General features: G+C 46.2%; 1 protein-coding gene across 2 annotated transcripts in view; it reads right to left on the bottom strand.

The window, feature by feature from the left end:
- The window catches only part of LOC133381650 (alpha-2-macroglobulin-like), a 93,876-nt gene that overhangs the window by 58,510 nt on the left and 16,012 nt on the right, over positions 1 to 19,354 (bottom strand). Inside the window, exons 8-18 of one of the 2 annotated variants that reach the window (XM_061620994.1) lie at positions 15,415 to 15,562; positions 14,347 to 14,461; positions 12,646 to 12,755; positions 12,175 to 12,336; positions 9,170 to 9,421; positions 7,616 to 7,679; positions 5,592 to 5,734; positions 5,171 to 5,320; positions 3,354 to 3,527; positions 2,001 to 2,106; positions 382 to 541 (exon numbers count right to left, since the gene is read on the bottom strand). In XM_061620994.1, the coding sequence (XP_061476978.1) occupies positions 382 to 541; positions 2,001 to 2,106; positions 3,354 to 3,527; positions 5,171 to 5,320; positions 5,592 to 5,734; positions 7,616 to 7,679; positions 9,170 to 9,421; positions 12,175 to 12,336; positions 12,646 to 12,755; positions 14,347 to 14,461; positions 15,415 to 15,562 (1,584 nt within the window). The remainder of the gene's footprint in view (positions 1 to 381; positions 542 to 2,000; positions 2,107 to 3,353; positions 3,528 to 5,170; positions 5,321 to 5,591; positions 5,735 to 7,615; positions 7,680 to 9,169; positions 9,422 to 12,174; positions 12,337 to 12,645; positions 12,756 to 14,346; positions 14,462 to 15,414; positions 15,563 to 19,354) is intronic. The other variant, XM_061620995.1, reaches the window with a different exon arrangement.

The following is a 19,354-nucleotide window of genomic DNA, read 5'->3' as shown; positions in this document are numbered from 1 at the left end:
ATCATCACTAACCTCAGCTCTTCTGCTTCTGCCTTCTCCTTTCTTGCCCTCCAGCGCGATCTGGCTCTCCACTTCCTCCCTCGTGCCTCCTAATACAGAGCACGAGGGAAGAGCAACACTGCGCAGAAGCCTAGTGCGAGGCACATGTCTTTTTTCCACCAATCACAGGAGCAGACTGCCCCTGTTCCCCCCCCGCGTAACGTCCAAATGTAATGCGGGAAACGTTATAGTTACAGCTAAAAAGTAATAAAATTACCACTCGTTCTCTTACAAGCAAAATCTAACGAAGTTACCCATTCGTTACGCAAAAAAGAAACGAATTTCAAGTAACACGTTATTTTTAACGAGTTACTTCCAAGCTGTGTTAAAGCCAACACTTACAACACTGTAATCTCAATAAACATCGAGATCTCGGGGAAGAAACTCCTGACAGGTGCTTGAGCAGCAGCAGGGGCTATGTCACCAGTTCTGGCACTCGACTCAGAAGCACCACCATATGTTCTAAGGGGTGCAAAGCCAGCTTCTGGGGGTCCTCCAGCACCTGGGAGGAGAAATATTATAAAGAACATTATTTCTTTATATTAAAATGTATCCCACACCTTTCAAGCAAAAATGGCTAGAGTGTTGTGCTTGAACGCCATTCTCATTTCTAAACTGTGCAATGGTAGCGCTTGTGCACAGGCTTATTTGTCACTGGACAGCTGCTGCTGAACAGCTTCCGTTCAGGGGTGTAGTTGTCCAGGGTCTCAGGGGGGCTTAGACCCCTTACCTTTTTGGAAGCAAGGGTCCCAGCAGAGTCCCTATGTCTCCAGAAACCTATGAGCCAATCAGCATGAAAGGGGTGTGTGTTAACCACTAACAAGAGTCTTCTCACTTGCTTCCTTCTCCTTTCCTGCTGACTGGAGCCAATCAGAGTGAAAGGAGGTGAGTCAGCCACTGAGAAGACTCTTTGCAATAGCTAACCCTCTCCTCTTTCATGCTTGTTGGCTCCTAGGGATGTCTCTTGTGGGAGAAGGCATTGACAAGGGTTTCATTCTCAACCCAGCAGCAAAAAAGAGGCAGGGGCATGGCTGGGATTCTCATGAAGGGAGCCTGCACTCCTGAATTTGACAGTGCACTACTGCTTCTGCTGAAAAGTGCCATGAGGCATTCTTGGTGTTTGATCACCGTCACACGTGCTGCTCATAATTCAATTTCACAGTTAGATGAGTGTGCATGTGTGAAATCATCAGCACTATGCTACTTGCTTTCTGCTTAGTGACCTCCCGTCTGAAAGTGTTACACCCAGGGTCCAAATGTGGCCCTCCAGGCCTTTCTATATGGCCCTCAGGACTTTTCCCAGGCCACTCCCCTTCTCCCTAGGCCACACCCCTCACTAGCCCTGCTTGGGAACTCCTCACCCATACAGTCGATCTTCTTTCATGATTAATCTGGATCTCATCCCAAAGGAGTGACCTAAAGGGGCAGCTCCCCTTTGGTGTCATTCCCCTTGGGATCACCCCTGTTGGGGTTGGTTGAATGCCTTGTGGGATCACAGTGCTATTGCTTTCCCTTGGTGATTGTTCATTTATTGCTGCAAGGGTTCAGAATGAAGGTAAAGGCCAGTGGGATTGCTATGAGAGGGGGTGGGCAGCAGTTCCCAAAGCCACCTCTTCTCCTGCTCTCCTCACCAGCAAAGTTCTAGCATCAGCATCCTTTCAGGGTCTTCTCGTGGCCATGCTTGCAACCACAGTGGGACCATGGTGGCCAGCAACCTTTTCCTTTGTCCCCAACAAGATATCCTGGCTGCCACAGTTTCTTATTCTTAGTCACACTCACATCATATATTTAAAATGTATTTAAAGTACATCCTGGGAACAGTAGTTTATTAAGAGTGCTGGGAATTGTAGCCCTGTGTGGGGTAAAACCACAGTGCCCAGGATTCTTTGGGAGGAATCAATGTGCTTGAAATGTATGGTGTGGTTGTGACTGCTCACGTACTTTGGTCCAACATAGCTAACCTTGGCTGTTCACATCAGCATCATAATTCAATTCACCTCTTGAGTAGTGTTGGCAAATTTCAGGCTTGTGAATCTTGGTGCTTGTAAAAACTTTCAAGCCAAAGTCCTGTTAAAAATGAGTACATGTGCCACTATGAAACATTTTAGCAACAGGGAAAACATGTCCATTTTGTACATCAAAATGAGGGATGGGGGAAGATTTTGGTTCATCCCCTCCCCCCCAAATCTGGAGCAAGCCTTCAAGAGATCATGCTCAGATTGAACATAGACATGTGGATCAGATCACATGTCTATGAACTTTTCTGAGCATGTCTCATTTCCATTTACTGGTTTGGAGGGGGGTTGTGCCAACGTGGCTGTGAACACAACATACCTTTAAGGTGCATGACTTCCCCCCAAAGAATCCTGGGAACTATAGTTTGTTTAGGGTGCTAGGAATTGTAGCTTGGTGAGGGGTAAACTACACTTTCCAGGATTCTTTTTTTTAGGGGGAATAAGTGCTTTAAATGTATGGTGTGAAGTCCAGACTTAGCTTCCCTCAATTTATGTTTACATTTACATTGTTTTCTTCCAACCTTAAAAGTTAGTAAAACCATAACAATTGTTAGGAGAAAGACCATGTCTTATCCCAGGGGTTCCACAGGCATATCATCATCATCTTTAGTCTGCCCATTAACCCAAGTTCCCAGGGAAGTATATAATCATAATAATACAGTAAAATACAACATAAAACATCAACAATAAAAGCATAAAACGTTCAAGTTCCCAAATCCAACAGCAGTAATGCTATTGAAAAGAAAATGGCAGCAATGCATCATTCACAGTGAACAGGAAACAGGCCAGCCAACTCCCCAAAGGCCAAGCAAAATGAGTGTGTCTTCATCAATGCAGAAAAGACATCAGCAAGAGAGACAACCTGAAGTGGTTCTACAATTGGGGCACCATAACCAAGAAGGCCCTGCTGTAAGTCACTGCTGAGAGTGCCAAGTCTGCAGATGAAACTGTCAGCAGGGCCACTCTACCAGATCTCAAGGCAGGGGTTGGCAAACAATGGGAGAGGCACTCATTCAAAAACCTGGTGTCCCAAAGCCATGTAGGGCTTTGTACATCAAAGTCTGCCCCTTAAATTGGGGAAACCACCGCAGTTCTTTTAGAAATGGTGTGATATGCTTGCACCTAGCTCCACTACCCAATAACCTGGCTGCAACCTCCAGACCCAGCGGCAACCTCCAGATCCTCTTCAATGGCAGCCCCACATAGAGCGCACTGCAGTAGTTTACATTTGGAAGTCACCAAAAGGTGTAGCAATCCATGTCAACACTTCTCTGCCTGGCATTTCCCTTTGGTGCTCACCTTGAGAATTTCATAGGCATCAACTTCGCCGTAAGAATAAGGCTCAGGGCTGTAGCGGATTCCATCCACAATGATCTTCTTCATCTCCACACAGGGATTAATGTTGTGTTCATCCAAATAGTAGCGGTCGTAGTGATAGCCTCTGAGATCCTTCACAGGGAGCAACTCATAAACCTAGAAATGGAGTAGCCACAATTCAGCATGCCCTAAAATGCTCTGGTACTGCTGACTACCCTCCAGTCCCTTATGCCCAGCACCTGTCCACTTTAGGGACAGGGTGAAATCATCAGACTTCTCTGCTATTGCTTAGAGGCGTCTGCAGAATCTGTTCCGGGTGCCACCCAATCTGCTACTTATTCTTGGCAGAGAGAAACAGGCCCATCATGTAGTTAGAAAGTACTTAGCCTTCTATGTAGAACTTACAGTCCGATCCTAGGTATGTCTACTCAGATTTCAGTTGCATTGAGCTCATTGGGACTTACTCCCAGGTGTTTCACATATATTCACCTGGTTCACATATGGCACTAAACCATGGTTTGCTTAAGCTATAGTTTGTTTAACAAACCACAAGTTAACTATGTGTCGTTCCACAGTTGACCAACCAAACCATGGCTTGTTTCTCCAAAGTTTGGCTTGTTTCCCAGTTCTTCCTGCTTTGTCCCTTTGCAGATTAGTGACCATCTGGGGTAGGGTGGTCAAACAAACTATGGGCAAGGAAGGGTATCAGGTTCACATGTAACACCACGCCACAGTTAAAACAAACCAAGGTTATAAGTCAACAACAAGCCATGGCTTCAGATTGTGCTGGATTGGCAGTGAACAAACAATAGTTAAGCTGCTGAGCAATGTTTTAATGATCAAACAAACCATGGCTTAATAAACAAACAAACCATGGTTTAGTGTTACATGTAAAATAGGTCATTGATGGGAGATCACTCCACTAGTTCATCTGAGACCAGTCACCATTTGGTGTTCATTCTGTCTCTGTCTCTGTCTCTGTCTCTGTCTCTCACACACACACAAACACGGTTATTATGTATCTGAAAAGTTTTAGTACTTGAATTTGCTTGTCTCTGTGTCTCAGGAACCTTTCCAGAGCTCTGCAGGTGGCTCAAAAGTGCAGGACTAGCCTTGCATGCAAAAGGTCCCAGGTTCAATCCTGCACCCTTGCTTGGAGAGCCACTGCCACTCAGGGTACACATTCCTGAACTAGATACACCAAAGCTCTGAATCAGTATGTTTCTGGTGTTAATATGGGTGTGTGTGGCTTGTGAAGGCTCCTATTACCTCCATCACTGGAGCAAAGAAATGCACTAGTTCTGAACCCAGTTTGCAACTGTTTTTAAAGGTCTCTGCATGATGAAGGGTAAACACAAACACACATGTAGTAGGTAAAAAAAATGGGAGTGCAAGATCCTCACCATCATGATACACATTTTTGTTTTTGTCGGGGAGAAAACGATTTTTTTCATTGAACAGAGTTCATTCTCCCCCCCCGTGCCCCAATTTCTACATTAGAGCTAACATCTCCTGCATTTCCAAACTTTCTTTAAAGGAGCCAGCACTGCAAGACTTCCCCGCCTCATGGCTTAATAAACCAACCAACAAACCGTGGTTTAGTGTTACATGCAAACCAAGCCAGTGCATGGGAGAGGCGAGACAACGCAGCCACTCCATCAGATCAGGTCATCTGAGAACAGTTGCCATTTACCTGTTTATCTTCCTAGGAAAGGAGGTTTAGCACGGGGTTGGGAGGTCAGGAAATGGCTCTAAAAATGTTACACCCAAGGACAGCTACAAAGGCAGCTTGGACTCACAGTCTGAGGAGAAAGCTCAGCTTCAGGCTTCAAGAGATAGACACTGTTATCCACAACTTTGATGGCACAGAGGGAACTTTTGGCGGCTGCAACATGAAGCTGAGTTTGGCTGCCGGGGAGGCCTTCGGGTTCAGGGAACCACAATTTCACCTGGAAACATAATAAAGGGCCTTTGAAGAGTTCATCCCTGTGCACAAGAGCATAGAACAATCCCTCGTGGGGATTGGGTTTCTCAGCTTGAGTTTCTCAGCTCTGCAGCTTCCAACGAGCTGATATTTTACTGGTCCAGCAGGTAAAATGCTCATTTATTGGGTAACAAGTTGGCTGAACAAAGTGAGATCTTTGGCAAGGCTCCACAGAAGGAGCCAATGGCCTCTCGGCCATGCCTGCACTGGGTCTTAAAGAATCCCTGCAACCTCACCTTGTTTGCAAAGCAGTTCTCAACGGCGAACTCTGCCGAGTCGGCAACTAGTTCTCCGCTGGGCAAAATGGCGTACAGAAGTAGACGAGCCAATGGAGCGGTTTCCACATCCACAGAGAGGTCCAGAGTAAAGACCCCTTTAGCTGGTGAGTTAAGCCATTCACCAAGGGATGGGGGGAAGAGAGAGAGAGAGATTACAGGAATTAATTCCAAGGCAGCACCTTTGGCGGAGCTTGAAGTTGTGAAGGGAATCACTGAGAAAATACTGAGGAGACATTGAACCAGTACATATGAGAACAAGAAGTTAAAAAGATTCCACTATACTACTTCCCCAACCTCTGTGGCCAGGGCTGGCACCAGAGGACAGCCATGTCAGGCCCTGCCCAAGGGCCCCTGTGGACCTCCTTAGGGTGAGGGTGTAGTGCTCCCCTCCTGCGAACCTCGGCAGGGTCAACTCCCAACCCTGCCACAAATCACAGAAAGAGAGCTCCCAGCCCCCCCCGACTGTGTGGGACCGTGGTGCCCACCCACTCCATCTACCTCTCCTCTCTTTCTGTGAGTTCCCTGCATGCTGTGAATGCAGCTGCCATCAACCAAGATGGTGGCAAAGGCTTCTCTAAGGAGCCGATGCCCCTACTGCCATCTTGGTTGATGGTGGGCATGTGCATGCACATAGTGTAGTGCATATGCATGCCATCAACCAAGATGGTGGCAGGGGCACCAGCCCCTTAGAGAAGCCTTCACTGCCATTTTAGTTGATGGCAGCGGCCTGCGCTCGTAGCGCACAGGGCTTTCAGAAAGAGAGGAGAGGTAGGGGGAGCAGGCGGGTGCCACGGCCCACAAGATCTGCTGGGAGTGGAGGGGGCACCATTGGCCCTCTGAAGGCTGGCACCCAAGGGCCTAGACATGCCTGGTGCCGGTCCTGCCTGTGCCTTCTCCTTTCCACCTAGGGCTGGACCAGAGGCAAAGCAGACTGGCAGCTTAATTTTATTCAACACAGATAACAATAGAATATCCAGGGGGTGCCAACCTTCTAGGACCAGAGGGAACATTTCAAATTTTGAGAGAGTGCTGGGGGGGGGGTTGGAATTCCCTCCCCTCAAATATTAGACAGGCGCCATCTCTGTTATCTTTTCGTTGCCTACTGAAGACCTTCTTCTTCCAACAAGCCTATTCAGTAGAGACCTTATCCCAGGCTGCCTCTGTGTTGGAATTGCTTTTTAAGATGTTTTTTAACCTTTTCTTTTTTTCTTTTCTTTTTTTAAATGATGTTTTTAAAGCTTTTTTTAAAAAAATGTTTTTAACAATGTTTTGTTTTAATATATTTTAAAACCTGTTTTTATGATGTTTTAAAGTGTTTTCAGTGCTTTTGCTTGCTGCCCTGAGCTCCTACTGGGAAGAAGGGCAGGATATAAATCTAATCAACAAACAAATAAATAAAATAAAAATAATTTCTAGGCTGATCTCAGGTGAACCCAGTGGAGGATAAATGCATCCTGATTGCTAGGGAAAAGGGAAGGGCAAACTATGGAAATTTCCAAGGATTGGGGGGAACACAGAAGCAGGAAGAGTGCACTAAAAAGAGGGCTTAGAAGGGGCACTTGCACATTTTGCTCTGTAACCTACTTTCTAGGAAGGCTACAGACTGACTTCTTTTAAAAAAGGAAAAGGAAAAGGAAAGGTAAACTCAGATTCTGGATTACTACTGGGTGCACCAGGAAAGGCCTTCATGGGCATGAGGTTGGTGAACCCCCCACTACACTGCACCTGAAGGGAGCTTGGAGGAGTGTAGGGCAGCCCTGCATGGTCCCCAGAGGTCTCTCCTCTATCACTCCCTGCCACTCGCTCACCACCCTCCTGGGCACTTCCAATCTACCCACTCAAATGAATGCAACACAACAAGCTGAACAGGGAATATGATGGGGTCCCACCCATCTCCGTTCATGGAAACGGCACATGGTTAACAGGCGAGAACAGTAGAACGAATGAAAGGGGCAGGGGCGGAAAATTGGGGTGGCACTGACCTTTTCTGTGCTCCTTAGGAAGAACCTGGGTCCCTGATTGCATGATATTCCCCTTCGCCATCACCTGCATGGGAGGAGGGAGACTCCTGATCAGGACGGAGGAGGCGAATGTCTGGTTGCACCAAACTATTAGCAATTCTTATGCTTAGGGAGGCAGAGGCAGTGGTAGCTGGGTCTCTTTGGGACTCGTGAGGTGTAAGGCAATGGTAGGCAGAACCGGAACCAATGGCAGGTTGAACCTACCGGTTCGAGTTTCCCCACCTCCTCTATGCTGAGATCTACAAGGGGCAACCCTGAAGCTAAGGAAGTGAAATCCGAAAGCCAGCCCCCTCCCTGGGGGGGAGACAAGTAAGTCTTGTAAGAAGGCAGACAGGTAGGGGCTGGCTGAGGGCAGACTGAGGTCGATGGGGCAGTGCCCAATTTGCCCCAGGGGATCAGCCTCCACTGGCCATAGAAACGCCTTCTCTCTGATACTGCCAAGTGAATTGCAGGCATCCCTGATTCCAGCTTTGCAATTTGGAATCAAGTGCAGTTGAGCAGCTGGACGTGACATGGGATGGCCACCACCTCAAAAGACAGCTTCCATATGAAGTTTGTCTCATTTTATTGCTTTATCTTGCCTTGTGCCAGAACATCCGTGGCTGCTGTGCCAGAATACACTAGGCTAAAAGGAACGATCCAAATGAAAACCCACTTAATAGTTAAAAGATAAATCTAAGAAAAAACAGTAGCTGCTGTTCAGGTTGAAACAGCAATCACATCTCCTATCCCCCCCCCAGGAACATTCAGAAATATTTATGTATTTATTTATTTATATCCCGCCCTTCCTCCCATCTGAACCCTTCTCCTTATAAAGCAAGCTGTGATGGTCAGACAGGCCTCTTTTGGGCTGTGAACACATTAGACCCCTACAGCAAAACATCAAGAACATATCAGTAAAAACTGGTTTGTGGGGGGGGGAGGAAGTCAAGGTCTAGAGGCCTGTCTGAACAATACTGTTTTTAAAAGACATCTGAAAGAAAGCAGGAATGACTCCTCTATGGCCAAGGAGTTCCACAGGACAGGGCCTGCTGGGCAAAAGGCTCACTCTCTGGTGAAGGCCAACTGAACCTCAGTGGTGTGACGTGGGGGAACCACCAAAAGTACCCATCAGAAAATCTCAGTGAACCCCCAGAACAAATATGGGGTGCCACTGAACTAACTTGTTCTGTCCAAGGATTATCACAAGAGAACTCCCTCCCCCTTTCCTCCTGCCACGTGCCACCTAAAACTCCAGATTACCCCAACCCTCCAGAGCAGATTTGGGTAGGGCTTGTGTGAGGTGAGGAGGGGTTGGAGTTCCTTTACACAAGCAGTAATCCTTCCATTGATGGATCGAGTTAGCTGGATGGTGCCCAGGGCTACCGTATTATCAATTTTGTCTCTGTCATCTGGCCTAGTCTCATCTATGCCCAGTGACGCTGGTCTGATTTCTAAGATCCTTCTTCCCTGGACGTTCTCCCTCGTGGTTCGAACCCTTGCAGCTAAAGCAAAGGTCAGATCATTCAGGCTTACCAAATAGTGAAAGACAATATCCGTCTCTTCACCTCCGTCTGTTCCACGACGTGGTCTCTTTTCATCTGGCTTCAGGACGTAATGCACTCGGACCTGCTGAATGTGACCGCAGGCTAACGTCCCAGGAGCAGGCTCAATGTGGAGGTAGCTTTGGCTCGGTGAATAAAAACGTGATGCAGAGTGATATGCAGCTTGGTGACGGGGAGTGAGCCAGTTCCACTGACTACACATTGGGTCCGATCTATAAATTGCCTTTAAAAAAAAAAGAAATATGAAAGAGAGGAAAACAACAGAGTCCCAGATGTTGGCCTACAACATCTTCTAAAATAATGTCTTTTGTTCATGTCACAGGGATGGAAAGATCTATCCATTTCAATTCTCTCAGCTCCTTATTTTTCTAATTTTAAACCCAGTTCTCTACATTCCTACAGCAATTTGCTATTTTTTAAAAAAATCGTCATGAAAATTTTCCAGCACTTTAGTCCAAATGTTTCCTAGTAAACACATTTTCGTTGGCATTTTTTGATTAATGTACACATTTTTGCAAGCAATTTCTTCTCATGTAATACATTTTTCTATTTTTTTCACCAATATATTCATTTTTGTGAACACTTTCCCCTAATATATGCACTTTTATAAACATACTTTGGTTGACAAACTGCATTGTAAATCCAAATAAGTGTGAATTTTGAAGGACGGCTCAGTTTCAGTTCTCATATTGTTTCGGAAAGTGCAAATTTGAAAGATTCAGCTTCAAATGCGAACTGAATCAAACTTCTCACCCATCCGTACCATGTCCTCTCTATATTCTCCTCTGGAAGCAGTTTACCAGGGTGAGTAGGAGAAGCACTGAGTGCTTCCAGACAGTAACTGTTTTCAGGTGGGATTCAATTACATTCAGGGCTGGCACCAGAGGGAGGCCAGGTTGGGCCATAGCTGAGGGCCCCTGGGCCCCAAGGCCCCCCTGAAGAGCTCCTTCTTAGAGTGGGTGGGTAGCACTCCCTTCCACAATGTGCGGCAGCATTGCCTCCCGACTCTGCTGCAGGTCATGAGAGGGAGCTCCCAGCTTCCTCCTACCGCCGTGTAGGCCCACAACATCTGCCTGCATGCCCCACCTACCTCTCCCTTGATGTAAATGATGGCTGTGCTGCAGGCGCAACCCTGCCATCAACCAAGATGGCAGCTGAGGTTTCCCTAAGGGGCTAATGCCCCTGCTGCCATCTTGGTTGATGGCAGCAAAGTGCACACGTAGCACACATGCATGCCATCAATCAAGATGGCAGCAGAGGCATCAACACCTTAGAGAAGCCTTGGACGCCATCTTGGTTGATGGCAGGCACGCGTGCACAGCGCAGGCAGCATTCACAAAGGGAAAGGTAGGTAAGTGCAGAATGCTTGCTTGCATGCATGTGTGTGCCGTGGCCTGGGCAGGCTGGTGCCCAAGGTCCCCGGCATGCCTGGCGCCGGCCCTGATTACATTGATTCATTAAATAGCCCACATCACCTAATCTCCTTGCAAACAGATAAGGATGAATGCTCAAGAACCAGGTTGTCTGGAAGCACCACTGCCTGAAGGCTAGAAAAGAGGGAGGTGGTGCGTAGGGGAACAATTGCCGTGGTCTTCTCTATTTTAGAGAATCATCAGTGCCTGTGTGATATCGACAGCCATTAAACCAACCTCGGGCTTCCTCTCAGACCTATTTGCATGTCTAGCAACCAACATGCTGCTCATAAAAGAAAGGGGAAAACACATGCTTAAGCTGCCTGGAAGATGAAAAAAGAGTCAAAAGCTAACACAGCCACCCTGTAGTGAGCAAGAGCACACACAGTCCCATTCTTTGATGGCATTTTCTTAGTCCCAATTAGGGATGGGGGAGAAATTCAATTCAGTCTGCATTTTAAGCCGAATCTATCAAATTCGCCGTTTCCAAAAAAGTCTCAGAACTGAAACTCAGCCGTCCTTCGAAGCTTGCACTTATCCCAATCTTGCAATGCAGTTTGTCAACCAATGTTTTCAAAAATGCATATATTAGGGGAAAGTGTGCATCAAAATGAATATATGAGTGAAACTAGCATGCTAAAATGCATTATATGATGCAAAAGTGTGTGCATTTGCCTACAAAACTGTGTTCATTAGGAGAAACCGGTGCTAAAATGTTGGAGAATTTTCGTAAGGATTTTATTTTTTAAAAAAATTGCAAATTGCTGCAGAATTGTGGAGAACCGACTGGAAAATTAAGCATATTGTTATGAGCATGGGGGGAGGGGCTGGAATGGATGATTTCTGTGGGTCACCTTTCCAGCCTCTGATTTGGAATCCTATGCCTGGGAGGCTGGCTCTGCTAGCCAGATGAATCTCCTTTGTTAATCAAATAGAGTGGCCAGGTAGTTACGGGGCCTGTTAATTGCCCTGGCAACTGGTGAAAGGGCTAGGAAGATCCTTTTGTCATTTTAAACTCTACTGGAGGAGAGTCTCTCCCCCCCACTCCTGGGCGGGCAGAAGTGTGTTTGTAGTTGGTAGTGTGTGTTCTAGGAGAACTAGGGCTGTAGGCATGCGGAGAGGCTGGCTCCCTGCATCGTGGCCATAGGATGCCCCTGCACCTAGATGGAAAAGCTGGATATTAGACTGCTGATGTCTTGAACCCCTCCATCCTAAGCTCAGGTTGGAATGTGTGTACATAAATAAACCATATTTCATGAAGACACCGCAGTCTCCGCTGACCTTCTTTCCAAAGGAAACCAAACCCTGGATGGGTGCAGGGACTCCCTGAAATCTCACCGCTCAGAGATTGGGGGAGGCGCGCAACAATATTTTGGACTGAGAAATAGAGATCCAGAAAAAGGTGATGGAGGAGAAAGCAGAAAGAAGGGCCAGCAGGCTAAGGGGGCGCAGAGACTCATAGTAATAATTTCCCAGTTCCACCTCCCATTGAACTCTTCTTCTGTGTGTGTGTGTGTGTGTTTACATTAAAGACCCACTTAATTTCATTCTCTGAAACACTCACCTGGATCCTGATCGAGTCATCCGTGAAGTTAGCAGTGTCTATGGAAAACTGGACTCGTCCTTGGGCATCAGTTGTGTAGTTGGTCTTGGGTCCTGACGGCTCCGCATGAATCTCAACAGTTTTGTTGGCGATTGGCACATTGGCACCGTCCACGAGCTTTGCCTAGACATGCAGAACCCGGCACACACAGGGGGCTGGTTTTATTACCGATGGAGAGGGGGAGATGATCGTCTACAGGGGTGCAATTCTGTGCACAGGTAGATGGAGGTGGGGAGAAGGACTGTGGGCATTGCAAAAGGCATCAGGATTTCAGATGGGGCATCCCAGAGGACCACAGCAGGCTGGACTCGGAGGGGCGTGAGCTGAATTCCAAACTAACCCCGGGCACTCCTGTTCCAGGGCAGGGAGCGTTTTTAGAACAAATATTTGTGGAGTCATGGATGGTGGAGGGGACCTCTCAGCCAGCCTCACCTGCCCGAAAAAGGGGATCCCAGGCTTGTAGTCAGCATTGACTCTTTCAAAGGTGACTGTGCTCAGAGTCTCAGTAATGGCGATGGAAGCCGAACCAGTCAATTCCACCTCTGCCAAAAACAAAAGAACAAAGGAACGGGGTGAGGAACCGTACAGATGGAAGGATGTGTCCATTTTGGTTCCCGCCATTTCCCATTTCCCCCCCAATCTTAAATTCAGTTCTCCACATTTCTCCAGCAATTTGTGATTTCTTTATTTAAAAAAAAATCCTCAAGAACGTTCTTCAGCATTTTAGTGCAAATTTGTCCTACCAAACACCCTTTGTATGCCGTTTTGACCAATGCACCCACTTTTGCAAGCAATCTCTCCTAAAGGCAATCTCGTTTCAGATGCTGTTTTCACTAATAAATTCATTCATATGCCCTCCTCGCCCTTACATGTGCATGTTTGCAAACACTGTTTGGCTGGAGAACTGCATTGCAAAACACAGTGCGAAATTTTGAAGGATGTCTGAGTTTTGGCTCTTGTGTTGTCGAGGAAAGCACCAATTGGACCATTTCGGCTTTCAGCGGGAACTGAACCTAACGTCTCCCCCACTCGTATAAGCTGGGTGGCATCTCATTCCTTTAGGAACACATGAAGCCGCCTTTTCCACAGTCAGACTTTCACCCCGTCTAGCTCAGTAATGTCCACACATTGAACCCGGGACCTTCCAGTGCAAAGCAGATCCTCAAGCCCTGACAGGCAGCCCTTCTTGCTCACCTGCCAGCGGAAAGCTCCTCGGCAGGCGGCCCTTGCGGCCTCTGCTGCTGGCCTCCAGTTCACTGGAAGGCCATCCTTCTCTTGCCAGACCAGATTACTTCTCCCTCTAGCCTAGCGTTATCTCCCACTCTGACTGTCAGCAGCCTTGTCCCACCCTCTGTGCAACCTGATCCTTTTTATGTAGGGGTGTGGGACCCAGCCTTGGGGGACTGGGTGCGGCCCTCCAGCTCTCGCTCTCCGGCCCTTAGGATTCTCTCTGCAGGCCACACCCTCTCATCCCAAGCCACACCCAGCGATGATCCTGCTTCACACCTTCCGGGGTTTTTCCCCTGGCTGGACTGTGAAAGTGCCCCTTGCCTACCTGGATGGAGGTGTGTGTGTGTGAGAGTGTGCGCACACACTCACACACATGTACCAACTTTTGACTTCCTGTGGAAAGATCATTGACACCTCTCTTTCTCCACCCACTTTTTGTCTCTGGCCCTGTCTGTCTCCGGCATGAGGCTCCCGGGAGGTTGCTCGGGAAGGAATGCGGCCCTTGGGCTGGAAAAAAGTTTCCCCACAGCCCTGCTTTAAGGGAAGAGGCAGGTGGGGTTGAACCCGGGTCATTCTGCATGCAGAGGCAGTGTGGTGGTTAGAGTGTCAGACTAAGACCTGGGAGAGGCCAGGGTTCGAATCCCCACTCAGCCAAGAAGCTCGCTGGGTGACCTTGGGCCAGTCACACTATCTCAGCCTAGCCTACCTCACAGGGTTGCTGTGAGATGAAATGCAGAGGGAGGAGAGCCACCGAAGCCACCTGGAGCTCCTTGGTGGAAAGGTGGAATAGACATGAAATAGTGAAACAGGGAATGTTCAGCCACAGGACTATGGTCTTTCAGTGGCTACGTTGCCTTCCCATTCTGTTCTGCGCACACAGCCCTGCCGTTGGAGGAAGCCTACCTGTGCCTTCCTCCTTAATCTTGCCTTCCACGTCAATGTTCATCGCGTATCCCATCCGCTTCAGCTGGAACACCTTCGTTTTCACCACTTGAGAGAAACAGCCCTTGCTGTCTGACTGAGCGGGAAGCCACAGAGTCACAGGTTAGCATTGAGAATTGTCTCTCTAGGAATTCCCTAGACATGGCTTCCTCCAGATGTTGGTGGACTCCAACTCCCATCGTCCCTGACCATTGGCCATGTCGGCTCCAGGGCCGATGGGAGTTGTCATCCAAAAACATCTGGAGGAGACCACGTGGGGGCCACCCCTGCTCAAAGGTTGAGTATGTTTAATAGATTCAACTGCTGGTCTCTACTTACAAGCTCACCTCTAGACTTGACTTAATCCTCAGCTCTTGATGCCTTCATCTTAATACTTTTTTACTCTGAGATTTTCCTTACTCAGTCTGTTCTCACTAGTCATAATAATCAACTAGTCCTCATGGCCTTCTGAATTATCAGTCCTTCCCCACATTCTCACCTTTTTCTTACAACATCTCTTACTGCGGCCACAGCCAACCTGGCACCCCCCCCACAGATGCTTTGGACTACAACTCCCATCCCAATCAGCCCCAGCCAGCGTGGCTCTAACCCAAACTGTGGTTCCCAAACTGTGGTCGGCCAGCTTCATTCAGGCGGTCCGTGGTGGCATGTGTGCATTCAATATCCATCTTGCTATTTAATTCACCTTACGCTGTATTTCATATTGTGTGTTCTATGGAATGAAAATCTTAATACAATACTATTGAAAAGAAGCTGCGATTAAGAATCACACAGCATCTGGCGCAGCGCATTACACTTGCTACAACAGGTGGAAAAATTAATTAAGTGGTCCAAGCAAGAGCAGCAGCCATTTTCAAGGGCTCTGGGGGAGCGGGGGTAGTTTGGTAACCACTGCTCCAAACTCAAATCATTTTATGTGATGGACACAAAACCCTGTCTGGTCCTCCTCCTCTTCCTCTTGCACCTTCCTCGAATGTCCAGCTAGACTGCAAGTCTGTCTTGGACCAAAGTTGCTTTCTTGGGACTCACCTCTCCACTGAACTCTTCGCAAACAGCGTCTGACTCTGGCCCATAACATTGGCTTGTAGAATCGTAATAATGAGGTCTTCCAGAATCGGTGTACTTCCGACAAACACGCATCTTCACCAGGCCAGGGACAGCCTTCCCGTAAGTATACCTGGAGCCAGGAACAGCCATAGAGAGCTCTGATTAATAGGATAGATAGGGAAGAGACTTCTGTGTGTGTGTGTGTGTGTGTGTGTGTGTTTCCTGAAGATGTGTGTTGTCCAGAGTTTGGGGAAGAAGATTGCATAAGAGCAGAGGACAATGCATCATACATAAGAACTTAAAAGGGGCCTGGTGGATCACACCAAAGGCCATCTAGTCCAGCATCCTGTTCTTGCTGTAGCCAAGCAGACGCCTATAGGACACCCACAAGCAGGACTGAGTGCAAGAGCACTCTCCTCTCCTGCGGTTTTCAGCAACTGGTATTCAGAACAGAGCTTGGAAAAGTTACTTCTCCCATCAGCCCCAGCCAGCATGGTCACTGGATTGGGCTGATGGGAGTTGTAGTTCCAAAAAGTAACATTTCCAAGCTCTGATTCAGAAACACACACTACCTCTGACTATGGAGGCAGAGCCCAGCCATCCCGGCTAGTAACCGCTGATAGCCTTTTCCTCCATGAATTTGCCTAATCCTCTTTTAAAGCCATCCAGCTTGGTGGCCATCACTGCCTCTTGTGGGAGCGACTTCCAGGTTTTGCATATGTTAAGGGAAAGCGTGCATAAAAATGAACATGTGAGTGAAAATGACATGCAAAAATACAGAGCTTGGAAAAGTTCCTTTTTTTAACTACAACTCCCATCAGCCCCAGCCAGCATGGCCACTGGCTGGGGCTGATGGGAGCTGTAGTTCAAAAAAGGAACTTTTCCAAGCTCTGCCTGCAAAAATGCATTACATGAGGAGAAATTGTTTGCAAAAAGTTTAGTTTAGAAAAAAAAAAGGCGAGGAAGAGGCGACATGAGAGAAGCGTACAAAATGATGACAGAAGTGTGTAAAAGTAGGCCTGGCATGAAGTATGTGGATAAGGAAAAAGTTTTCTCCCTCTCTCCTAACCCTAGAACTTGTGGACGTCAAACGAAGCTGAATGTTGGAAGATTCAGGACAGACAGAAGAAAGCACTTCTTCACACAGCACAGAGTTAAACTATGGAACTCACTCCTACAAGAGGCAGCGATGGCCACAAACTTGGATGGCTTTAAAAGAGGGTTAGACAAATGCATGGAGGAAAAGGCTCTCCGTGGCTGCTAGCCATGATGGCTGCGCACTGCCTCCATGGTCAGCGGCAGTATGCTTCTCAAAACCAGTTGCCAGAAGCCGCAGGAGGGGGGAGTGCTCTTTGCGCTCAGCTCTTGCTTTCTTTTTTTTTTCAATAATTTTTATTCAAATTTTCATAAAACATACAAGACGAAATCATAAAACATTCAAGGACAAAAAACAAAATCAAAAATAGTTAAACAAAAAAAAAAAATAAATAAAAATAAAAATAAAAATAAAAAATAAAGAGTAAAATATTGACTTCCCATTTGTCAAAGATCAGATCAGTTATAAGTCTATAATATATAACAATCCTGTCTCTTAAGTCATATTATAAAATCACTTTCCTCCAATAGTTATCTTACTTAATCATCAAATCTCATAAACATTACTTTATTCTTTCCACAAAAAGTCAAAGAGAGGTTTCAATTCTTTAAGAAATATATCTACCAATTTTTTTTTTTCCAGATAAGCATATCGATTAATCCATCTCATTACTAATTATAATAATCTTATTGTCATAACCATAGTCAAAATAAACATTTCAATTAATCCATCACATCAGAATCTGTTAGGTTCAGTAGTTTCAGTAGCCATTGTTCGATTATCCCTATTAGTTCCATTTTCCATCTTCCATCTTCAGTAGTCTTGTTAAGTCCAGTAATTTCAGTATCCAATCTTCCATTATCAGTATTCCATAATAATCTTGCTGTCAAAGCCATAGTCATATAGTAAGAGTCTGATGGGAATTACCTCTATCCCAAATATTTTCTTGCCATCCATTCTAAATAGGTTGCTGAAATACTGCTGTAAAATCATATCTCTGTTCTTTTTTTCAAAATACACTGGGTCATCTCTTGAAAGTTTTTCCATTGTCACATGGCTGCAGTTAATTCCATAGATTTTCTCTATATTGGGCTCCATCACGTCATTCCAGTCCAGAAGATTATCCATGCCATTGATAACTTTATCTCTAGAATCTTCATTAATTTCTTCAGAGATAACATTGAGTTCCAAACAATAGATTTTATTTCTAAAGTCCATAGACTCCAAATCTTGTTCCTGTTCCACGTTGGTTCCAATCTCCGGGGTCTCCTCTCTCACAGGGACCCCTGTTCCAGTCTCCAGGGTCTCCTCTCTCACAGGGACCCCTGTTCCAGTCTCCAGGGTCTCCTCTCTCACAAGGACCCCTATGTCTTTAATCTCCTGTGTCTCCAAACAATAGATTTTATTTCTAAAGTCCATAGACTCCAAATCTTTTTCCTGTTCCACGTTTGTTCCAATCTCCGGGGTCTCCTCTCTCACAGGGACCCCTTCCAGGGTCACCTCTCTCACAGGGACCCCTATATCTTTAATCTCCTGCGTCATTTTACTCAATTCAATTTTCAACTCCTTACAACCCTGTCGCAGGTTTTGTTTCGTTATCTCAATCTCATCCATTATTTTCTGAAACATAGTTATTTCCAGATTCTCAGCCACTTTCTTAATTGCCATTTTAAAAGAAAAATATAGGAAAACCACTTCTTATTTCAGCAACAATTGGGTTAATACTCCAAACTTGGTGACATCACAGTATAAACAGAGCAGACAGCCTTATCTCTCCATAGTTAAGTAAACAAAATACAGTTCCCAGGATCGAAACAATTAATGGCAGTCGTCAGAAAATAGATTCGTCAAAATAAAATAGACCAAAAAGAGAGTAGTCTCAGACAATATAATATTCTTCAAAATAAAAATCTGGAATAGAAATCCCTCTTCTGTGTATATCTTTAGAATGCAAATCCAGGACCGCTTTTTGCAACAAAAACAGAGATAAGCTATTAATTAGTGCGTAGCAGAGAGAAGTTATGGCTCCCCAGTGAGATGTCAAAAACCGATCAATCTGGCAAATCTCTTTTAAACAGCAACAATTTAAGTCAAGTAAAAGAAAAATATAGAAAGAAGGGTGCTTGCCTGTTAGTGCGTTCTCTCTTAGAAGATAAGATAAACGTTCGCTTTATCAGATAGAGCTTGCTGTTGAAAATCCGTCCCACCTTCGTCGGCTGGACCTCGTCCCATAAATTAATGAGATCTGGTCGTCCCAACAAAAATAGGCTTTGAGGTTAATCTCTTCGTTTCTCCCTACCCGGGAGAAGTTTAATCAGTCAAAAAAAAAGAAAAAACTGACTGATATATCTGAATAAGCTTCTTTTGAGGCAGGAGCCCGTCTCAAAAGCAGGCACAGGCACGCTCAGCTCTTGCTTTCAATCTTCCTACAGGCATATAGTTGGCCACTGTGCGAACAGGATTCAGAAAAAGATGGGCCACTGGCCTGATCCAGCAGGCTATTATGTCCTTATGTGTACACTAGTCAAAACTGTCAACCAAAATGTTTTGTACTAAAATGATGGAGAATTTTCAGCAGGAGCTTTTTTATTTTAAAAAAAAGATATTTACAAATTGCTGCAGAAATGTGGAGAAGTGAGTTTAAGCTTGGAAAAATTAGATGCTGAGACTGGAAATGGTCAGATCTTTCCATCTCTGGTGTGTACACAGCTTTAAGGCAGCTCCTCAAAATGTAGGTTAATGCTGCTACCATGCCCCACAGCCAGAGGTTGGTGGGAAAGGGGGCAGGAAGGAGGAGAAAGTGTGAGTAGGGGAGGTCAGCTGGCA

This window comes from Rhineura floridana, chromosome 3, assembly GCF_030035675.1.
Source record: "Rhineura floridana isolate rRhiFlo1 chromosome 3, rRhiFlo1.hap2, whole genome shotgun sequence".
Lineage (NCBI taxonomy): Eukaryota > Metazoa > Chordata > Lepidosauria > Squamata > Rhineuridae > Rhineura > Rhineura floridana.
Note: the sequence above shows the minus strand (reverse complement) of the source record. Positions and strands in the feature narration are given on the sequence as shown.